General features: G+C 53.5%; 6 protein-coding genes across 6 annotated transcripts; 4 read left to right on the forward strand and 2 right to left on the reverse strand.

The window, feature by feature from the left end:
* Positions 1–307: 307 nt before the first annotated feature.
* Positions 308–1,215, forward strand: PG985_015877 (uncharacterized protein; the record flags this gene model as incomplete). The annotated part of the gene is made up of 3 exons (XM_066835643.1): positions 308–368; positions 423–866; positions 920–1,215. The coding sequence occupies 3 exons, from the start codon at positions 308–310 to the stop codon at positions 1,213–1,215; spliced, it is 801 nt and encodes a 266-aa protein (XP_066676846.1).
* A 536-nt stretch (positions 1,216–1,751) lies between these two features.
* PG985_015878 (amidase) lies at positions 1,752–3,442 on the reverse strand (the record flags this gene model as incomplete). The annotated part of the gene is made up of 4 exons (XM_066835644.1): positions 1,752–2,206; positions 2,271–2,678; positions 2,738–3,360; positions 3,414–3,442. The coding sequence occupies 4 exons, from the start codon at positions 3,440–3,442 to the stop codon at positions 1,752–1,754; spliced, it is 1,515 nt and encodes a 504-aa protein (XP_066676847.1).
* Positions 3,443–4,465: 1,023 nt separating this feature from the next.
* On the forward strand, positions 4,466–5,526 carry PG985_015879 (uncharacterized protein; the record flags this gene model as incomplete). Its single annotated transcript, XM_066835645.1, has 3 exons — positions 4,466–4,571; positions 4,627–5,308; positions 5,385–5,526. The coding sequence occupies 3 exons, from the start codon at positions 4,466–4,468 to the stop codon at positions 5,524–5,526; spliced, it is 930 nt and encodes a 309-aa protein (XP_066676848.1).
* A 1,244-nt stretch (positions 5,527–6,770) lies between these two features.
* PG985_015880 (uncharacterized protein) lies at positions 6,771–8,339 on the forward strand (the record flags this gene model as incomplete). The annotated part of the gene is made up of 3 exons (XM_066835646.1): positions 6,771–6,960; positions 7,047–7,476; positions 7,544–8,339. The coding sequence occupies 3 exons, from the start codon at positions 6,771–6,773 to the stop codon at positions 8,337–8,339; spliced, it is 1,416 nt and encodes a 471-aa protein (XP_066676849.1).
* Positions 8,340–10,339: 2,000 nt separating this feature from the next.
* Positions 10,340–12,096, forward strand: PG985_015881 (uncharacterized protein; the record flags this gene model as incomplete). The annotated part of the gene is made up of 2 exons (XM_066835647.1): positions 10,340–10,429; positions 10,501–12,096. The coding sequence occupies 2 exons, from the start codon at positions 10,340–10,342 to the stop codon at positions 12,094–12,096; spliced, it is 1,686 nt and encodes a 561-aa protein (XP_066676850.1).
* Positions 12,097–13,657: 1,561 nt separating this feature from the next.
* PG985_015882 (ATP-dependent protease La domain-containing protein) lies at positions 13,658–15,424 on the reverse strand (the record flags this gene model as incomplete). The annotated part of the gene is made up of 1 exon (XM_066835648.1): positions 13,658–15,424. The coding sequence occupies one exon, from the start codon at positions 15,422–15,424 to the stop codon at positions 13,658–13,660; it is 1,767 nt and encodes a 588-aa protein (XP_066676851.1).
* Between the last annotated feature and the right edge of the window lie 3,605 nt (positions 15,425–19,029).

Below are 19,029 nucleotides of genomic sequence, written 5' to 3' on the forward strand. Positions count from 1 at the left end.
TTATCTGGCCTAAGTGGGCACTGGTCAATGGGAAGGGCACGATGTCGGCAGATGACCGTCATTGTATGGAGATGCGTAACGTACAAGGCCATTTGTCTATTTGGGGTAACAAACCCGAGCCTGGGCCGACTGGCTGGTTCGGATGCCGACAAACTGACACCAAACTGACACCTGCCTACCAGCTACTTGCATGCCGGGAGTAGATAACCAGCATTTGTGCCGCCGCCATCGTTCCGTACCAAATCAATCCTGGGCACTGTATAGTCCAACATCTCAACCATAACCAACAACGCCATCGTAATAAACCATGGCTGGAGCCGTCTTCCGACTCCCAGGCGTTGCGTACATCACCGGCGCTGGTGGGTTTGGTGAGTCTCCTTTTTTGCCGACTGTCTGGCCCTCATGAGACTCATTCTTTCCAGGCATTGGCGCCGCGGTGGCGAAAGCGTTTGCTCGATCTGGCTGCTCTCGCATCGCCATAACCGACATCAACAAAAAGTGGCTAGACAGCACGCGAGATGAGATCCTGGAAATCAACCCTCAAGCCCAGGTAACAAGTCGCGACGGCGACATATCGGATGAAGGCTTTGTCAACTCCTTCGTTGCGGACATCCGCAAGACCTACTCCCGCCTCGATTATGCGGTCAACTGCGCAGGCGTTCTGGGGCAAAACCTTCGGTCTCATGAAACCAAGACCGAGGCCTTCGACTGGATCACCAATGTCAACTACAGAGGCACATGGCTCTCATCTCGGGCGGCCTTGACCCAGATGCTGGAGCAGAAACCCCTGCCAGAGCACCCCGAACAGAGAGGAGCTGTCGTCAACATTGCCTCGCAACTGGGTATAGTTGCGCGGCCGAATGCAGGTGAGTAGATTGGGTGGTCTCGTGGAAGCCTGGAGCTGACTGACACTCTGCAGCCGCGTATTGCGCTTCGAAGGCGGCCATAATCAACATGACTCGTTCTGATGCCATAGATTATTCCCAGGACGGGATCCGAGTGAACTGCGTCTGCCCTGGAGTGATAAAGACACCAATGACGACAATGACACAGGAGGTGCTGGAGCGGTTGAAGCCTGCCATCAATATCGCCCCGATGGGCAGGATGGGGAAGCGTGATGAGGTGGCTGATGCCGTCCTGTTCCTATGTTCACCACAGGCCTCGTTCATCCAAGGGCACGCACTGGTTGTCGACGGGGGGTATACGATCAATTGAGTGCACACATGATGTTGGAAGCATTTCCCCGGAATCAGTATGCTTGGAAATTAAAAATTATGTTAGAAAAATGCTTAGAGGGTCTGGGATAAGGAATACCCGTCGTGGTTTGTTCAGAGTGAGAAAGCATGTATGTACGCATCGGACGGCATGGGATTGTGAGCCCCATTCAATTTGGGGTCTAGTTACTTCGCATAGATCGAATGAGAGGCCCTGGCGAAATAGAAGCCAAGGGCAATGATGTTGATCATATACCTGTTTAAGGCAGGGGAGTTGAAGGAATTGGATCGATTGGATGGATATAGGCTGTCTAAAAATAAAAGTCAAATGCAGTTGAAACAACTTTCGCATCTTCAATATCCGACTCTAGGCAGCCAGCACACCCGCGACTTCCCTAGTAGTGACATCGACTTCAAGTGGCCGCTTCCCATTGGCATTGATAGTTCCATCGACCCACTCCATCGCCTTGTCATTCTTCACCCCTTCGGTTTCGGTCGCCATGGCGGATGCTTGGCTCGGCCTGGAGCTGACCGTCTTCAGTCAAAGTTACTCTCCCAAGCCCGACCGACTTTCAGCATCTTCTTCTCCTGCCATAAGCCGCCGACGATCTGCATACCCACGGGAAGAAGGACCTCGGGGTCTTCCTTTGCCGGTGCGAATCCGACCGGGACCGACATGGCTGGGTGACCTGTCACATTGAAGACGGCCGTGTTGGAGGTCAGCCCGATGCTAGGCTCGAAACACGACCGGGGTGACTCCCGCGACCCATGTCTCGGGGCAACGTAGGGCGTCGTCGGCATGACCAGGACGTCGTACTCCTCGAAAGCCTTCTGAAACGCATCCCGGATCCTTCTCGCCATGTTGATGGATTTGCCGTACAGCCCCGGGAAGGTTTTGGCGAGATAAATGCCGTTTATCACGGTGTTTTTCGTCGAAGGAAACAGCTTGTCGAAATTCTCCGCTGTCCAGGGGAGTCGGGCTTGCTCGAATTCTGTGAGAGACAGCCCCCTCCTCCCGTGGGCCTGGCCAAGGACACCGGCCGCCCCCGGAGATACGCTGCTGGATAGTCCAGATCAGCGGCCCCTCCAGATGCTCTGGAACGGAAATCTCTTCCACTCTTGCGCCGAGCTGCTCAAATTTCTTCGCAGCGCTGAGTACTGTTTCTCTCACCCGGGACTCGACGACTGGCTGGTCAAATCCTTCGGTGAGTAGACCTATTCTGAGCCCAGAGAGGGGCAACGGCGCCGTATCCACACATTGGATCGACTCAAGAAACCGGAAGCTACCGTGCGCTGCAGACCCCAAGGACCTGTCGTCTATGTCGTCGTGGCCTGCGATGGCATCGAGACAGGCCGCAGCTTCTAATACAGTTCTTGCCAAGGGACCAGCGTGATCGTCGACGGCGTCCCCAGAGGTCACGCCGGTATAGGGGACTAGCCCGTGCGTTGGCTTGATACCAACACCTGGATTCCTAGTCAGCTGCACAGAATGGCATATATCATCTCCAGGGGCGAGAACTTACATCCGCAAAGAGAGGAGGGGACACGTATGGAACCTCCTTGGTCGGTACCAAGAGCAAGATCCATGAGTCCTCCGGCGACCAACGCAGCGCCCCCTGATGTGCTTCCGCCTGCCGAATAGCCCTCCTTATAGGGGTTCTCGATGGTGCCTTGAGCACTTGTAAAAGACGACGTGGAGTTGCAGAAGCTTTCGCATACTGCCGTGCCATGTATATCCGCCCCGGCATCGAGAACGCGCGTCACCACAGTGGCATCTGTTGATGGGGTCCACGCAGGGAAAGCATCGCTGCCATAGAACTGAGGTACGCCGGCCACCGCAATGCAGTCTTTCAAGCACACAGATTTGCCGGCCAAGAGCTTGCTCGACTGGTCGCCCTTGATGAGGAACTTATGCGCCCATGCATGACCATATACTTGTTCGGACTCGGTAGGCACATGTAAGTTCTCCCGAGGATACTTCTTCAAGTCGACCACCGGCTGATAATCCGGCAGCTCTAACAGCTGCTCGGCACAGTCATGTACCGCAGCCAGGAGCTGATGATAATCATCTGAATCCTTTGGGTCAATATTTAGACCAAGGTCTTTCAACAAGTCCTCGGCATCGCCCTTTTTGACCGGGTTGGCTCTAGCATCTGGTTAGCTCAACGCCTCTGACGACTGCTCTTACTGATTACTTACTCTCCCACTTCTTTGAAAAAGACTGACATGTCGGCAAGGATGTATACTGGCAGTAGCTTGAATTCCACTATTAGGCTGAGAGGATGGAGGGTGCAGTCCGCATTGACAATGGGTAAGATAAGTTATTTGCGACAGTTGCGAATATTACATTACAGTCGCCCCCATCAGGCCTCCTCGGCTCGGTCGAGCAAGAAGACACACCGAGCTGACAAAGATCAAGCCAAGATGTGTAAGAGACGAATCAAATGGGTTCTTCCCGTCTGTTCATTACCCCTTTGGGAACGTAGACGCTACCAGTACCTAGCCAAGCAGTCGGTTGAACATGGCCTACCTTGGCCGTGGTTTCTCCAACCGGTTTCCGGATTGGGGAGTTGGAGATAATCTACCCAGACTCCAACGCGCAACGCCTCGCGGAACTACTGCAAGTGGGTATAATCCAGTTACCCCATTCGGACTATTATGCGATTCCAGTCAGCTGTTCCAGGAGACTCCATTATCAATCCGACTTATGTTTGCGTATTGTCAAGTGACCCCGGTCCATTACGAACAACTCCATTGCTTGACGTGCGGTGACTATATCACCCGTGGCGGTAATTTGGAGTTGCTGGATTAAGTCTCCAACAGCCCAACCCCAATATCTACCCCTCCCCTATCAGCATCACACCCAAGTCTCCAACTACGATATCCACTTGCCGGCATAGTCACTATCTAATCGACAAACTATTGAGATCCATCCCAACTCCCAATCCTGCGATGCCAATTGGGCTTTGGATACGTCCATATCGTGTGCCAAGATAAACCCAGCCTCGGTCGTGTCATGTTATCGCATTCCCCGCAATCGTCCGCCCACGCACCCCGCAGATACTACTACCTAGACCACGATAGTCGTGAAAGAGACATCCATGTACTAATTGCGTGAGAACCCCATTGGAGATATCGTGGAAGACGTTGCTCTGATCGTCAAAACCACAATCTCGATTCTGCTTGCTGGAGTCTTTCTTTTGCTGTTCAAACATTGCATTTGAATTCGCCTTGAGTGAACCACAGCCAAAATGGGCAAGAAAAGAGTCCTGATCAGCTATGGCGTTGACGTGGATGCCGTCGCCGGCTGGCTTGGCTCCTATGGCGGCGAGGAGTCAACGAGCGATATCAGCAGAGGTATTTACACGTCTCGAAGTTTTCGATCTTCGCAGTCGCTGATGCACTGGAACAGGTCTCTTCGCCGGCACCATTGGCGTCCAGCGCCTGCTGAAGATGTTCGCCAAGTACGACATGAAGACGACGTGGTTCATCCCGGGCCACAGCCTCGAGACGTTCCCCGAGGACATGGCGGCGGTCCGGGACGCCGGGCACGAGATCGGCCTGCACGGCTACTCGCACGAGAACCCGTCGGACATGAGCCTCGAGCAGCAGCGCGACGTGCTCGACAAGACGTACAAGATGCTGACCGAGTTCGCTGGCAAACCCCCTCGAGGCAGCGTGGCGCCCTGGTGGGAGTGCAGCAAGGAGGGCGGGCAGCTCCTGCTGGATTACGGCATCGAGTACGACCACAGCATGAGCCACCACGACTGCCAGGCGTATTTCCTGCGCACGGGCGACACGTGGACGAATATCGACTACAAGCAGAAGGCCGAGACGTGGATGAAGCCCCTGGTCAAGGGCCAGGAGACGGGGCTCGTCGAGATCCCCGCCAGTTGGTACATTGACGACCTGCCGCCCATGATGTTCATCAAGGGCGCCCCCAACAGCCACGGGTTCGTCAACCCGCGCGACATTGAGGATCTCTGGCGCGACCAGTTTGACTACTTCTACCGCGAGTACGACGAGTTCATCTTCCCCATCACCATCCACCCGGACGTCTCGGGGCGGCCGCAGGTGCTGCTGATGCATGAGAGGTAAGACTACTACAGGAGACACACACATAAATTCGAGTTGCGTATGCGTGGACATAATTTACTGACACCCAAATAGATTGATTGAGCACTTCAAGAAGCATGAGGGCGTCGAGTTCGTGACTATGGAGCAGATCTGTGATGACTTCAAGGGCAAGAACACGCCGGCGGAGGGGGCGGTTATGCCGGCGAAGCCAGGCGCGATGCTGAACAAGTCGTGACGAGGCAAGGAAGGGGATGGTGAACCAAAACTAGTAAATGAATTCATGAAACAGTCACATTTTGCACATACAAGCTACCTCTTTTACTCATTCGTATATTGTATAGTTCGTTATTCGGATACCAGATGTTGGTTATGTTGTATGTGGTCTTCTGAGTCTGTGGTAGGTCGGCTAATCATCAGCAAGCATCGGTATCCGGCACAATCACAGATCCTACCTACATATTTCTTAGGATAACAAGAGGGGGCACTGGACCCCTATGATGCAATGCTACTCCTACTGCCATGCAGGTCTATCAATTAACCTGGTTTCCATCCTTCGTACTGCGTACTACCCATCTGACCTCGGTGTATCATTTGGAGTGAGTATCATTTGGGGTTCTACCCAGTCCCTCTCAGCCGCGAATGCGCCTATCTATGTACCTACTATGGAGGCAGATAGGTGTCGATTTCGGGGTAACAAGCCAGCAAGTATCCACATATAAGGCGTCCAAAAGCTCCGAGTTGGAGTAACTCTAGATATCCTCATCCACAACATCGCTGGAGATAGCAAATAGGTTTGTATATCGCCATCAATGAGTTGGAGGAAACTAACCACCTGTCTCTGTATCTTGGAGACCAACCCATGCGTATAATCGGGGGCGATTGAGAACATCCTTGTTGGAGTAAACAACATTACTTATCAGCTTTCCATTCCACCTACTATCTGACCTCCAACTCCGCTATCAGAGCTGACCATCCGCACCACTTTACCCCAACCCGCCGTCCCACTGATATACCCACTTCGGAAGGGTCTAATCGATGGAGTCGTCTACGACACAGATACCTAGCCTCTAGCCCCCCGGCCCACTTGCCCCAGACTCTGCTAGCAGGTAGGACCTTGCCTTCGTGGGGGGAGACCGACCCAGGCCGGGCCCTATCTCTCCGCCTTGCAAACATGTTATCATGATCAACCGGTAGTAGGGTGCCTCTCCTTGCATTGCATTGCATGATGATAAGCTTCGTCCCTGTTTTTCTTCTAGCTGGTTAGATATAGGTAGGATCGTGAAGACCCTTTCTATAAGTGAAGGGGCATATCCCGACAGTTCGGTTCCAGAAAGAGCCTTCGTTATCACCCTCCAGCAACAGCCAGAAGAGTCTCACACTCATTCACTTGGTGGCTGTGACATATTGGCCTCTCCGAGTGGCCAAACAATCTTTATATACTTGCATATTTCAAGAAGAAGAAACCATATATTACGAATCATGTCGAACACAGAAAAGCATGGCGGCGACAACATTGAGCCTGCCCCAACCCGCAGCAGCGGCTCCATCGAGGGCGAGGCCGTCAAGATCCAGGCCGCCGACGACGCCTTCGAGGTTTTTAAGCGCCAGGAGGGCCAGGTCGACTTCCGTACCGTCTCCTGGATCCATGCGTCCGTGATCTTCCTCAAGAGTAAGTCTGGTTCATGAATCTTACCGTTACAAGAGAGTCTGCACAGTTCAATACGTTGATGCTAACCTCTTCTCCCCCTCGCAAAGTCATCTTCGCCACCGGCGTCCTCACCATCCCCTCAGCCATGTACGTCCTCGGCGCCTTCCCGGGCGCCGTCAACGTGCTCGGCTGGCAGTTCCTCAACACCTACTGCGCCATCATCCAAGGCAACTTCCGCAACGCCCACGCCGGCTGCCACTCCATCGCCGACATGGCCGAGGTCGTCGGCGGCAAGTGGTTCCGCGAAGTAGTCGGCGTCTTCTTCCTCGTCACCTTCGCCATCGTCGGCGCCTCGGGCATCTTCGGCGCCTCCGTCGCCCTCAACGCCCTCAGCGGCCACGCCCTCTGCACCAACAGCTTCATGCTCGTCGCCACCGCCCTCGTCTTCATCCTCTCGAGCGCCCGCAAGTTCGAGAAGATCGCCTGGCTGACCTGGATTGGCTTCTTCTCCGTCTTCATCGCCGTCTTTATCGTCGTGTAAGTTTATTCTTTTGTCATCTCCGTTCTTTTCCCCTTTAACTTCTTGCTAATGCGGCAAACACAGGGTGGGAGTGACAACGCGCGATCGCCCGGCCGCGGCGCCGCAGACCGGAGACTACGATTTCGGCTACCACGTGATCGGCAACCCGACCTTCGTCGCCGCCATCACCTCGGTCGCGACCATCTTCTGCTCCGGGGCGGGCACGTCGGCGTTCCTGCCCGTCATCTCGGAGATGAAGCGGCCGCGCGACTACAACAAGGCCGTCTACCTGTGCATGGGCATCGTCACGGCCGCCTACCTGTCCTTCAGCCTGGTCGTGTACCGGTACTGCGGCAAGTGGGTGGCGTCTCCGTCGCTGGGGTCCGCGGGCGACACCATCAAGAAGGTCGCGTACGGCGTGGGCATCATCGGCCTGCTGGTGAGCGCGTGCCTCTACATCCACGTCGCCGCCAAGTATATCTTCGTGCGCATGCTGCGCAACTCGGTGCACCTCCAGAAAAACTCGGTGGTACACTGGTCCCTCTGGCTCAGCTGCACGGGGGGTATGTCCATCATCGGCTTCCTCATCGCGTCGGGCATCCCCATCTTCAACTACCTGCTCGCCTTGGCTGGCAGTCTCACCTTCGCGCCCCTCGCTCTGGGCCTGCCTGGCTACCTCTGGATCTACGACCACGGGCACTACCGCACGGGCAAGCACTGGCAGGTCTTGGTCTACTACCTCAATTGGGCCATGATCGCTCTTGCCATCTTCCTGACTGTCGGCGGTACGTACGGAGTCGTGCAGAACATTATCGACGCCTACGCAAGGGGCGAGATTGACAAGGCCTTCAGCTGCAAGGACAACAGCGGCTCGTCATAGTATTGCCAATAGCGGCGATAGCGGCGCCGGCGGCCTTGTCTTGCTGGACTTTGTGTCGTCAAATAGCTATTCTGGTAGATACACTTTCGCCTAAAGTAATATGTGGCTTAATATATATCAATGATAATGACGCAAGATCTGGCCAATGTGGTTGTCCCTGGATAGATTGGCGCCAGATGTGGCTGAGATAGTCCCAAGGTTAACTACCGAGCCTGCCCGCCAGGCTAAACTCTCTGGAGAGACCGACCCGACCTTGTGACAAGCGTCTAATTGGGAGCAGGATCAGGATCAGAGGAGTCGGTAGCAATGTTGCAATGCTGCATGGCCGGCATTCGGCGGCATAGCTTAGACCAGACCAAAGTATTCTCATCTTTGTCACAAGTGGCCCCAGGGCGGTTCCTTGCCAGACAGGACGATGCGACTCCGCGGGCAGAGAGAAAAAGCTGGGATTGGGAGTGTCAGGGTTAATGCTCGGGTTTGATATTGCGGAATATGTAGCGACCCTTTTTCCGACGTCCTCCCCCATCCGATGCTTATTAAACCAATTTACCCATTGATGTGCAGAGGAGGGGGCCCTGGCTCGCGGCGAGGGCGAGGGCGAGGGCGAGGGCGCAAAGCACTGGGCTGCAAGTGCCCTCAGTCAGACGTGCCTGCGTGCTGCGCGGCTGACTGACCGACCTGACCTTATATTTGTTCTGTAGGGTCCGAGTCTGACTCGAAGATGTTTCATTCGGGCCCATCGATGTTTTCTTGGTACTCTTGTGTTTCTACTGCAGACTGACCTCGGCTCCCAGCCAAAGTCTATTGGCTAGATGCTGATAGCGGCAGCATACTTATCCCTTTCGTCGCTCGATGGCGGCGACGCGGCGGCGCATCACGCTCTTAGATTCTAGATCGGTCTATTCGGTGAGTTAGTAGTGCTGGTCCTGGGGGCGCATATCATGGCCGTGGGCGGACCAGGGACGTCGCTGTCGTGGTCGCTGTTGGTCGTGCAGCAGCCAGACCGCGGCGCCTGGCATGCGACTCATGAGGGATCTGCATCGCTGCGTCGGCCGGTCTGGCTGGCTACCCAATCGGGCTCGGTATAAAAAGTTGGGTAGGGAATTCATGGGGTCGCGAGGGGACGAGGGGAATTCGAGGGGAGGATTCCAAAGTCTGTAACAGCTACTGACGTTGTTTCCGTCCCACCGACGATAGCGGGTTTCATATGCCCATTTTGGGAAGCTACATTTAGACTTCATACTAACGCTTCTTGCCGGCGCCCTTTCCTTACCTTGCAAGTTGCGCCTGCCGGGCCTTTCCCCCCATCCCAACCCAGCAAAAGCTACCTTCCCAGCAAAGCTCTGTCGGAATTCAATCCATCCTCCAGCATGCAGCAGCAGCACAGCAGCAGCGGGAAAAAAAAGTAAGACGCATGTACTTATTAATTCCATGGGAGTGCCACTTCTCTTTCCCAACGAGATGATCTTGTAATGTTCTCACGTGGTCTCGCCAAAAAAAAAAACTCGATAATAGTGACATCAAAAGTAGTCGAAAAACGAAATGACCTGGCTTGAATTCAAATTCAATCAATCGGCTTCTTCGGCTCGCATAGTTCGTCGTTGATCCCGACTTATCCTCAATTCTTGCTCTGCTCTCTACTCTGCTTTGTCCTGTCCTGTCTCACTCTGCCAAACACAGACACACACCCACACCACAACCATACCGTACTCGCACAAACCAAGCCCGATTATCGGGCTCCATCAGCATCGTCTTGATTTCTTGCGACCCATACCATACCTCCATCAGTTCATGGTGATACGTCTACTGCGCTGACGTGTGGAGTCATCATCACCCAGCATCATCTTGACCGCCCAATATCGTCACAGCTTCTTGGCTTTTGCTTGTTATACGACTGTTTCCGAGAGCCACCAGCGGAACTCTTGAACGAGGGCGGTTGTTTCATGTGCCCAACCCGTTCTTCCTGCCGAACATATTCATATATTCACCCACTCACCGCCATGTCGACACCTGGAGATTTTGTGCAAGCCAACAGCCTGCTAACAGAAAGGAACGCAAAGGAAAGCCTGCTATTGCGTCTTCCAAGGGAGGTAAGTCTGGAGCTCGAAAGCGAGGTGCATCCCTGGCAAGCAAAGCGGCCAATACTCACTCTACCACCTAGCTGCGCCTCATCATATACGAGTATTCAGTGGCATTGGACAAGCCTGTGGCTCCCAGGCAGACGATCACCAGATCGAATAAGTTCACCTGGGGAGAAGCTCGCCGCGCACCTGTCCATGCTCACCACGGAAATGCTGGCCATGTCTATAAGTCCACTGAGTCACAACACTTGACCGTCATCAGCTTGCACAGAACGTGCAGAGCCATTCACAATGAGCTGAACGCACTGCCTATATTCTACCGTGTGAACGAGTTCGAGCTGGCCTCCCAGCGCGATATCCACGTCTTCCTCGCAGCCCTGACCCCAGAGCGACGCGATGCTATTCGGAGGATCACACTATCCGCCGCCCCGGCATGGAAGCCATTTATCCATACCTTCGACGAGAACGTGAATCATGACATGATGGCCATATTGGCCTATTGCCGGGACCTCCGAGAGATCAAGATGCTGGTCACGCCAAATAGTTCCTACTGGATGTACGAGCGTGACCCTGAAAAGCTCGAGCGCGAGTTCCTCCGGGAAATCCGAGACTTCACCGACGCGGCACTATCCCGTGAGGGCAGCATTGGTCTCGAAAGGGGAAGTCAACAGTGGTGGGACTTGCCCATGTTGGACGTCCAGTTCAACCTCACAGACCCATCTGGGGGCTCATCGAGATACGAAGTGTGCTTGCAAGCGTGCCGCGACAGCAAGGACATCAAAAATGCAATGATGGAGCTCCAGAAGGCTTTGGCCGTGCGCAAGCAAGAACCGAGACTACCTCGGTCTGGCCTAAAGCACATCTATAACACGGACGACTATCAAAAGGCTCTGGAACGTGCCCCTCTCGACTTCATTGGAGAGAACCGCATGACCTTCGAGAGACTAGCCGACCCTACGACTATTTCGGCCCGTACGAGGTCATATACAAAAGCGCTCCAGAACGTCAACAGCCTGGGAACGGTTGATACGTATCTGCTGAGCAAATATAACATGGAGGGCCAGCTGCAATGGGAGCTGTCCAGAATACTAGATATCCAGTGGGGCAAGAGCACGATCGAGGCTCTCGTGGCCTGGAAGTACGGCTACGACGACTACCCCCAGCGGCACCCGTCTCGGGAACCGTTATATGTCCTGAGCACGGCCCGGTGCCACGAATTCCTGCGGCAGTACTTTTACCAATCCATGCAAAGCATCGAGGGCCACCAGCTCCTGCCGTCCAACGGCGCGGGCGAGCTGAGGCGGCACTACGAGTGGATGACCAAGCATCCGACGCCCAACGACTGCGCGGAGGAGTACGAAGACATGATGGTGCCCGGGCGGCGGCAGATGTGGCGCGTCATGAACTCGGACTGGCAGCGGCGCCTCAAGAGCCTGGCGGCCACCATCAAGAAGCGCGAGTCGGCCGAGGCCCGGGAGACGAAGAAGCGCAAGGCCGAGCAGCAGATGCTGTCGTCGGCGGCGCGGCGGCCCAAGCGAGCGGCTACCAATAAGGCTATGATGGGGAGTGGTACGTGTATAAGTGCGTCGAGCGGCGGGTCGTCATCCTCCATTACTGTTACGTCGTTTAGCAATGGTCCCAGGTCCCGGTTGTTGAGGTGCACCAGGTCTTGTTAACGGGCCTCGCGGGGCGTCTTTTTGATTGTTTATATAGAAGGCGGGAAACGAAAACCATATACCATATTCACCGAATAAATAAACGAAAATTAAAAACAACTGCATATCCAAAACTATTCAATTCCCCATGAGATACGGAATGGTGTCTAGTGCGAATGAAGCGAACGCATAGCTCGTCTTTACCGTTGGAAGATTCGACTTCGGGTCCGGATGCCGAGTTGACTTGGGGTCAGAAGCACCGAGTCGCATTCCCGCTACGTTAGCTGCCTGGGATACATAACCGCCAATATACTTCGAGAAATCTACCATTCAAGAGCGAATTAATGTTTCCGTTTCGACGAATTCTTGATTTCTTTCCTTTCGGGTTTTCCAAAAGCGGTAAATGGCAAAACGCATCAAAGTTCAGGCGTCAGAGCACCATGTGGCACCACCGGCCATTGCCGACAAATTATCATTATGTTCTATGAGTACATATTTCACCAATGGGGGAGGGCGGAGAACAGCATCGTTAACGTCACAAACCGAGCAGCCCGGTATTTGATGATTTATAATTGTTTGTATTTTCAACCCCCTCCCTCTCACCACCTCGCGGACAAACCCGGACAAGTTCTTTTCCCAATGTACTGTACTGACTGCACTGCACGGCTATATAGAGCAATATATACAAGAGCAAGTAGTCTGTTGAGGAAAGAAGAATGAAGCGTGAGGGAGACTGGGAAAGAAACAGAGATATGCAAAAGTTTTCGGATAACAACGGAAATCCAGATAAAATCAAAGAAACTGATGCAAGAAACCCCCTCCTCGACTTAATGGAAGATCAGAGGGGGGGGGTCCTTGCTGGTATCACTAGTATGATGTAACGCTATGAACGGGTGGTGCATGTATCGACGCATCGACAAAAAGGGTGCGATTTGGCGTGTCGAGAAGGTAGGAGGTAGATAGGTGGTAAACTGGAGGGGTTGTCGTAGAGGAGAGACGCAGAGGAGTGAGCGTCATTGATCGTGTCGCGCTGGGGACGGTTGATAGAAAAAGTGGAAAACAAATGCAGATGAAGACAGCAAGGTCTGGTAACCAATTCTGGAGACAAAAAAAAAGACATGATAATAAAAAATCAAACAAGGATCAAGATCTCCAGTGAGATATTGCCTAGCCACCCGTTGCAACTCCCCATAACGCCATGCATCAAGTCGTAAGGGATATGCATCAAAATAATGATTTAAGGAAGCGCCGGCGGTCTCCTTCACTTCTTGCAGACGAACCGACCGCCCTTCCGTGTTTTCTCTTTTTTCATGTTCCGTAATACTCGTCGGCGGCAAGCATGGCCAGTACCATGACTACTAGCCCGCCGACCAAGGCGAGTCACAAGACAGAGCAGTCCGTAAAAGACCTGAGAAACATAGAAAGAAAACCCGTCAACAAATTGTCGTTTTTTAACTTGAAAGTGAGGTGGATTTCTTAGCCCAATGAATTTCCATATGAACGAAAGACATCCGGCAGTGAAAAGGAAGGAGATGGTGGCAAGGGAGTGAGGTGATGGCCAGCGCACCGAAAGGGGCAGAGCTTACCATCTGCTTGATTCCCACTCCACGATCCAACGACAGCATATCTTGAGCCTCTCCCGAACACGGGATGTCCCGAGAAGTCGGTACTTCTCTTCATCGCTCACTGGTAAAATGCTGGCGAACCACCAAGGAAACCTGGCGGGGTCGTTGGGGCAGTCGCCGTATATGGCGAGAACCCGCGTTGTTAGCCAGGCGACACTTTGGCTCCTCATCCGTCGTACGAAATCTACTCCAAATTCGAGGAGCTCGCGTGTTGCCATGCCGTCTAGCTCCTCCATGGTCAGAGAAGCAGGCGAAGGACGACTCGCTGGTTGCAGTGTCTGTGTTGGCGTAGTCATCGTGGCATCCGTGGTATCTGTCGAACCTCCATCATCGAGTTCGATAGCCCGTGCAAAATTCTGGACGCCTCTTGAGCGCATAGTCTCAGAGACCTCGCTGGCCTCCTCGTCAGCCAAACTAACATCATCAACTTTCTCGATGTTCCCCACCATATACCCGTCCAACAAGGCGTGTTTAAGAACCTTGAACCGCGAAACCCCTACGGTCTCCAGAAGACTGCGTCCGTCGGGGAAGAACTCGATGTTGACAATGCGAAGGAGTGTGCCGATGGGCAGGAAATTGACACGACCATTGGCTTCAGTTGGTTGTGTATACAGTACCATGCCGAAAGTCCGATTCCCATCCATTGCTCGTCTTATCATGAGCCGATACCGGGGCTCGAAGACGTGCAGGAACGTCGGCATTGTGGGAAAGGACATTGTGCAAACAAAGAGTGGAACGTCGTACTCGCCCTGGGCCTGTTGTTCCAGCCTTGCAGCTTGTATCCGCAGAGCAACTGTGTCAGCCCAGAAACCGTTGATCATTGTCGTGAGCCGCTGGTTCGAAGGGAACGACGCCGGGCTGAGCTGTGGTTGAATCAACAACTCTCGCCGGCATATCGGGCAATGTTCGGAATGGTCCAATACTCGATGCAGGCAGACCCGGCAGAACGTGTGGCCACATGCCGTCGTCAGAGGGTCAAGATAAAGTGCATAGCACACTTGGCAGTCCATCTCGGTTCTCGCTGATTCCTTTAGTCGGGTAAATATTGTCACATCCACCTGCGCCACTTCATCCTCCTCGGCTCCACACGGCGTGTAAGATACCTCGCAATCGTAGCCAAGCTTGCCCATCTCCGCCAGAGTGTAGGTGGATACAACCCGTCCTCCCTTCAGCACGCGAGCTTCATCCTCCTTTTCCTCGAGGCTGGACAGCCCCGCCACGTCCCACACATTTTGGACTGCGATGTGCGTGGAGATATCTGGAGCACCCGTAGCGTCGCGGTCCTGCTCGATTGTCGTCTTGATCAGCGCCAATGCCTTGTTCAAAGTCACATCGACGCTGCAGTCGCCCAAGGCATGTTCCTTTTTGCAGTCCTCAAATGGGCACGTGAAGCCATGTAACCGTCCTGTGGTCGCGGGCCACGAGATGTTTGTGCGAACGTACGTGGCCGGTATACACTGCTTGCAGAGACTTCGGCCGCATGGTAGAGTGGCCGGCTCCTGGAGTATGCCAGAGCACACCCTACACTGGATGAGCCTTATGATCTGGCGCACATCCTTGACGGCGTTGAGAAGCTTTTCGGCGGCAGCAGGCGGCTTCTCCGTGCCGGCCGGATTGAAAACGGGCGACTCGCCCTTCTCAAGCGAGGACCGGGAAGTTGGACTGCCGGACGAGGATGGCGGGGGAGGTATTGTCGAGTCGAGATTTGCTTCGATGGATGACATGAAGGCTCAGGTCAAATGCGGGATAGAGAACCGAGCCAATTCTCCCGGCAGAAGTAAAGGAAAGAGAGGGAGAAAAAGTTATCTGGTTGGTTACCGCAACAAAAACATGTATGTAGATGGTCTTGCACAGCAGACCTACACTACATCTATCTGTTGTGTGTTGGCCCAAGTATGCGAACGAGCGAGCGGAGGGTCAAAAGTGATGACGCTTAGGATCCGCGCAGGCTAAGGTCAGAAAACAATATCAGGGGTCCAAATAGAGTAACAAGGCCCCAGCGAATTTCTTTAGCTTTGACTGCTTGACCCAGACTGATGGAGAACAGAGCATGGGTAGGGATGATGGTTGCTTGAACTCGAAACCCGGCGATACGGGCACCGCGGGTACTATGTAGGTATTTCGGCCAAATCTCAAGAAACCAAAGGCGGAATCTGATTGGACTTGGGGCAAGAGCGAGGAAGCCGGACGCCTAAAAGCGTCAAAGAAATGGCAAAGTCCGTCGCGAAGACAAGATATCGCGGGCGCAGCAGCATGGTGTGAGAGATTATGTAGCAGGTCATCATCACAGGGCGTGTGTCCCAGCAAGAGGGACCCCCAAGAAGAGCACTGCTTGGTATATGACGTGTATCGGTACTTGGGAGCCCATTGTCTCGACTTTCGCCGGCCGTTATTGGCTCGTAACGCCACAGCGATCTCGATCCGCAAAACGTCTGTGGCCCGCGCGGCAAACCTGCATTGGCTTTCTCTCGCGCCAAGGCTGTGGCGGCAGTGTGGGAGGAAGAAAAGTCAGAAAAAGGCAATGGCCTTGGACGCATGCAGTAGGAAAACTCCGCCGGCAGCAGGGAAGAAGAAGAAAAAACCTGCCCTACGAAGCATACCGTAGGCCAGAATAGGCGGCTGAGAGGTGGAGCTTTTGACAGGACCCTGCCTGAGTCGCATCCTCTAGTATGCAGGCTTGCACTTAGTTACAGCAAGTTAGTATGCAATAGGTTACATAGTTCCCGTCCAGATGAAGCAATTCGAAAAGCACGGATGTGAGATGAGTCGCCGAAGTACGATGCTGCAGCTGACGGATACCAGTACCATACCGCTTGCCTCTAGTGCCACCATACCTACGCCATCGAGATATGGGGTCTTTGGGGCTGGTCCTTGGCGTGTATCAAAATGGATTCTCCAAATACATTTGATAGATGCGTTCAGGTTGTAACCGTATGTTGAAAGAGCTCTTTCCAACTCCTTGCAGCTTTGGAGGTTTGATGGCTCCTTGAACCAGGACCCGTACCTACCTACTTAGTCTTTTCGGAAAGTGCAGGCGTCATCCAATAGCTTAAATTTGGGCTGGGGGGATAAGCTCTGATATCAAAGACGTGGGGTAGGAGATGAGCCAATGGCCGTTGAGGGTAGTCTTTCTGCCCTGCATATCATGGCTAAATTCGAAAGCGTGCCTTAAAAAAAACAGAAGTTCTCGAGCTTCCACCCTATCCTATCGTCTAAGGAATTTTTTGAAACATATCATCTGTTAAAACGTAGACTGCATTGAATGGAGGATAGGCAGCGGGGGCCAGACGTCCCAGCTCATGTACGGTATCTTGCTTCTTTTCTAAACCCGTAAATTGAAACAGAATGTTAGGAGTAGTCAAACCCAGTCGGGGAAGTCGGGGTGGGTTGATCGTTACCTACCACCAACACCTTCATGTATGCACATTGGCGCATTCGCATTCGGCAACGATACATGTCCGCTGTCCGACGTAGGAAACGTACTGTGGAATTCCGAGTAAGTATCGCTACTTCTCGCGACTTCCAGAGCGCTTTCAGCGCGGCATGCTCTGTTCTGTCCGACATTTTAGTGTGTGTCCGACAGCCAGATATCCTGATGATGGTGTGGTCCTTCGATTCGCGGCACACGGCGCGAGGCAGGAAATCGGGAACTATCGGCGCTAAGAAGCTAGGCGGTATCCTGTGCCGGCCAGCCTGGGCAACGGGTTCAAAGGAAGAGAGGCAAAGAAAGGGATTGCGGTGGGCTAGGTAAAATGCGACTACGAGTACTGACTTCATAGACTTCACATGTCATGTGGGGCATCTTTGCTTGCAGCACGTTGCAACGCACAACAAACCTCCCTAGAGCAATTGCGAAGAGCAGCATACCGTACGTTTCCTACTGCCTGTTACTCACCAGCATCCGCCAATCTGATAAACAAAGCGCCATGGACCATTCGCCGGGCTACGCGTCACGTACAACGCTTACAAGTCTAATGCTAGAGGCTTGAATCGTTCTGGAAACACACCGGGCACCGGCACCAGAACCTATATGAACTATGTTCCTACCTAACTCCTAGCCGCAAACGTCAGCCTGTCAGCCTCACTCGCTCCTTGATACATATGGGACCCGTCCATCATTATCTGCTTCTACTACGTAGACGGTAAATGACGACGGTCGGCCTGGCTCGTCTCGTATGCCGCCACCAATAAGCCGCCGCTATATCCCTTCCTCGACCAAAGTACGTCTAGCACAACGGGACCTCGATGCCCTTGCTCGGATGTCCGAAAACCCGTAACCAGTGCTCTCTGGCGCTGCTAAGTATGCTTCTGGTAGTGGGGTTACATGCAACCGAAGCTTGCAAGTTGCTCTTCCTACATGACGCTATCTACAGCGAGCCGCTCCCGGGTCCACCGAAGAATGCATGACCACTCCGCATCCGGGCGAGGCACGGGCTAATGGGCCGGTAGTTACGTCAGGTAGGTGGCTTGAAAGGCAAAGATGCGCATTCGACAAATGCTCGATATGGCAGCAAGCTAGAAAGGAGCTACCGCCTGAGCCACTAGCGTGATCTGCATGCTCGTGATGCCCATGAACAGTGAGGTCGCGGGTGATCTCACTGGAATGACTGGTGTTGAATTTTCAATGTAGTAATGTGGCAATGTCGCTTTGTGGAGGGCGATCAAGTCTAGTATCGATGCGATCAGTGCCATCAACTACTTAGACCTATCGATTGACTGTAGAGTCTGCTACTAACAGCAAGACCTGAGATGAGCAAACGACCTGTCCATCTCGTAGCGTGACTTGAGTGCTATAAGAAATCATATGTCTCGTCCTAAATCAACATATCCCGGATTATTCGCCTGTGGCCATATCAGCGCAAAGCCGGGGCAGGTGGCTCTCCCGGGCTCCAGACGACAAGAAGACAAATGAGCCGGCCCCGGTATGATGTATTGGACGACACTCAACAGGCACGAGAGTGTTGAAAAACCGAATAAGATATCTCATTACCCATGAAAGTCTCCGCAAATGCTGGGGGCGGACAAGATACGATCCCCCGTCACTGCCCGGGACTTTGCCCATCAGCGGCACGCAACCTTTAGACCGGGGCATGTTTGGCGACCTGTTACCCACTGTCTCGCTGGCTATGAGCCTGGTGTTATCAGAAGCAGCAAGCCGGATCTTGCCTCGAAGGACCTTAAAATCAATAGATAGAATATCAACCTGCCAAACACTCCAGACACGTCGACGTCTACAACTGAGACGTCGCCATCCGTAATTCAACCTCCAGAAGAACCATCGACACGATCGTGGCCACCGAAGTGAGCCTAGAGTAGAAAAGGATTTGAA

The sequence above is a fragment of the Apiospora marii genome, assembly GCF_038362585.1.
Source record: "Apiospora marii strain CBS 49790 chromosome Unknown utg000013l_segment0_segment0, whole genome shotgun sequence".
NCBI classification, from domain to species: domain Eukaryota; kingdom Fungi; phylum Ascomycota; class Sordariomycetes; order Amphisphaeriales; family Apiosporaceae; genus Apiospora; species Apiospora marii.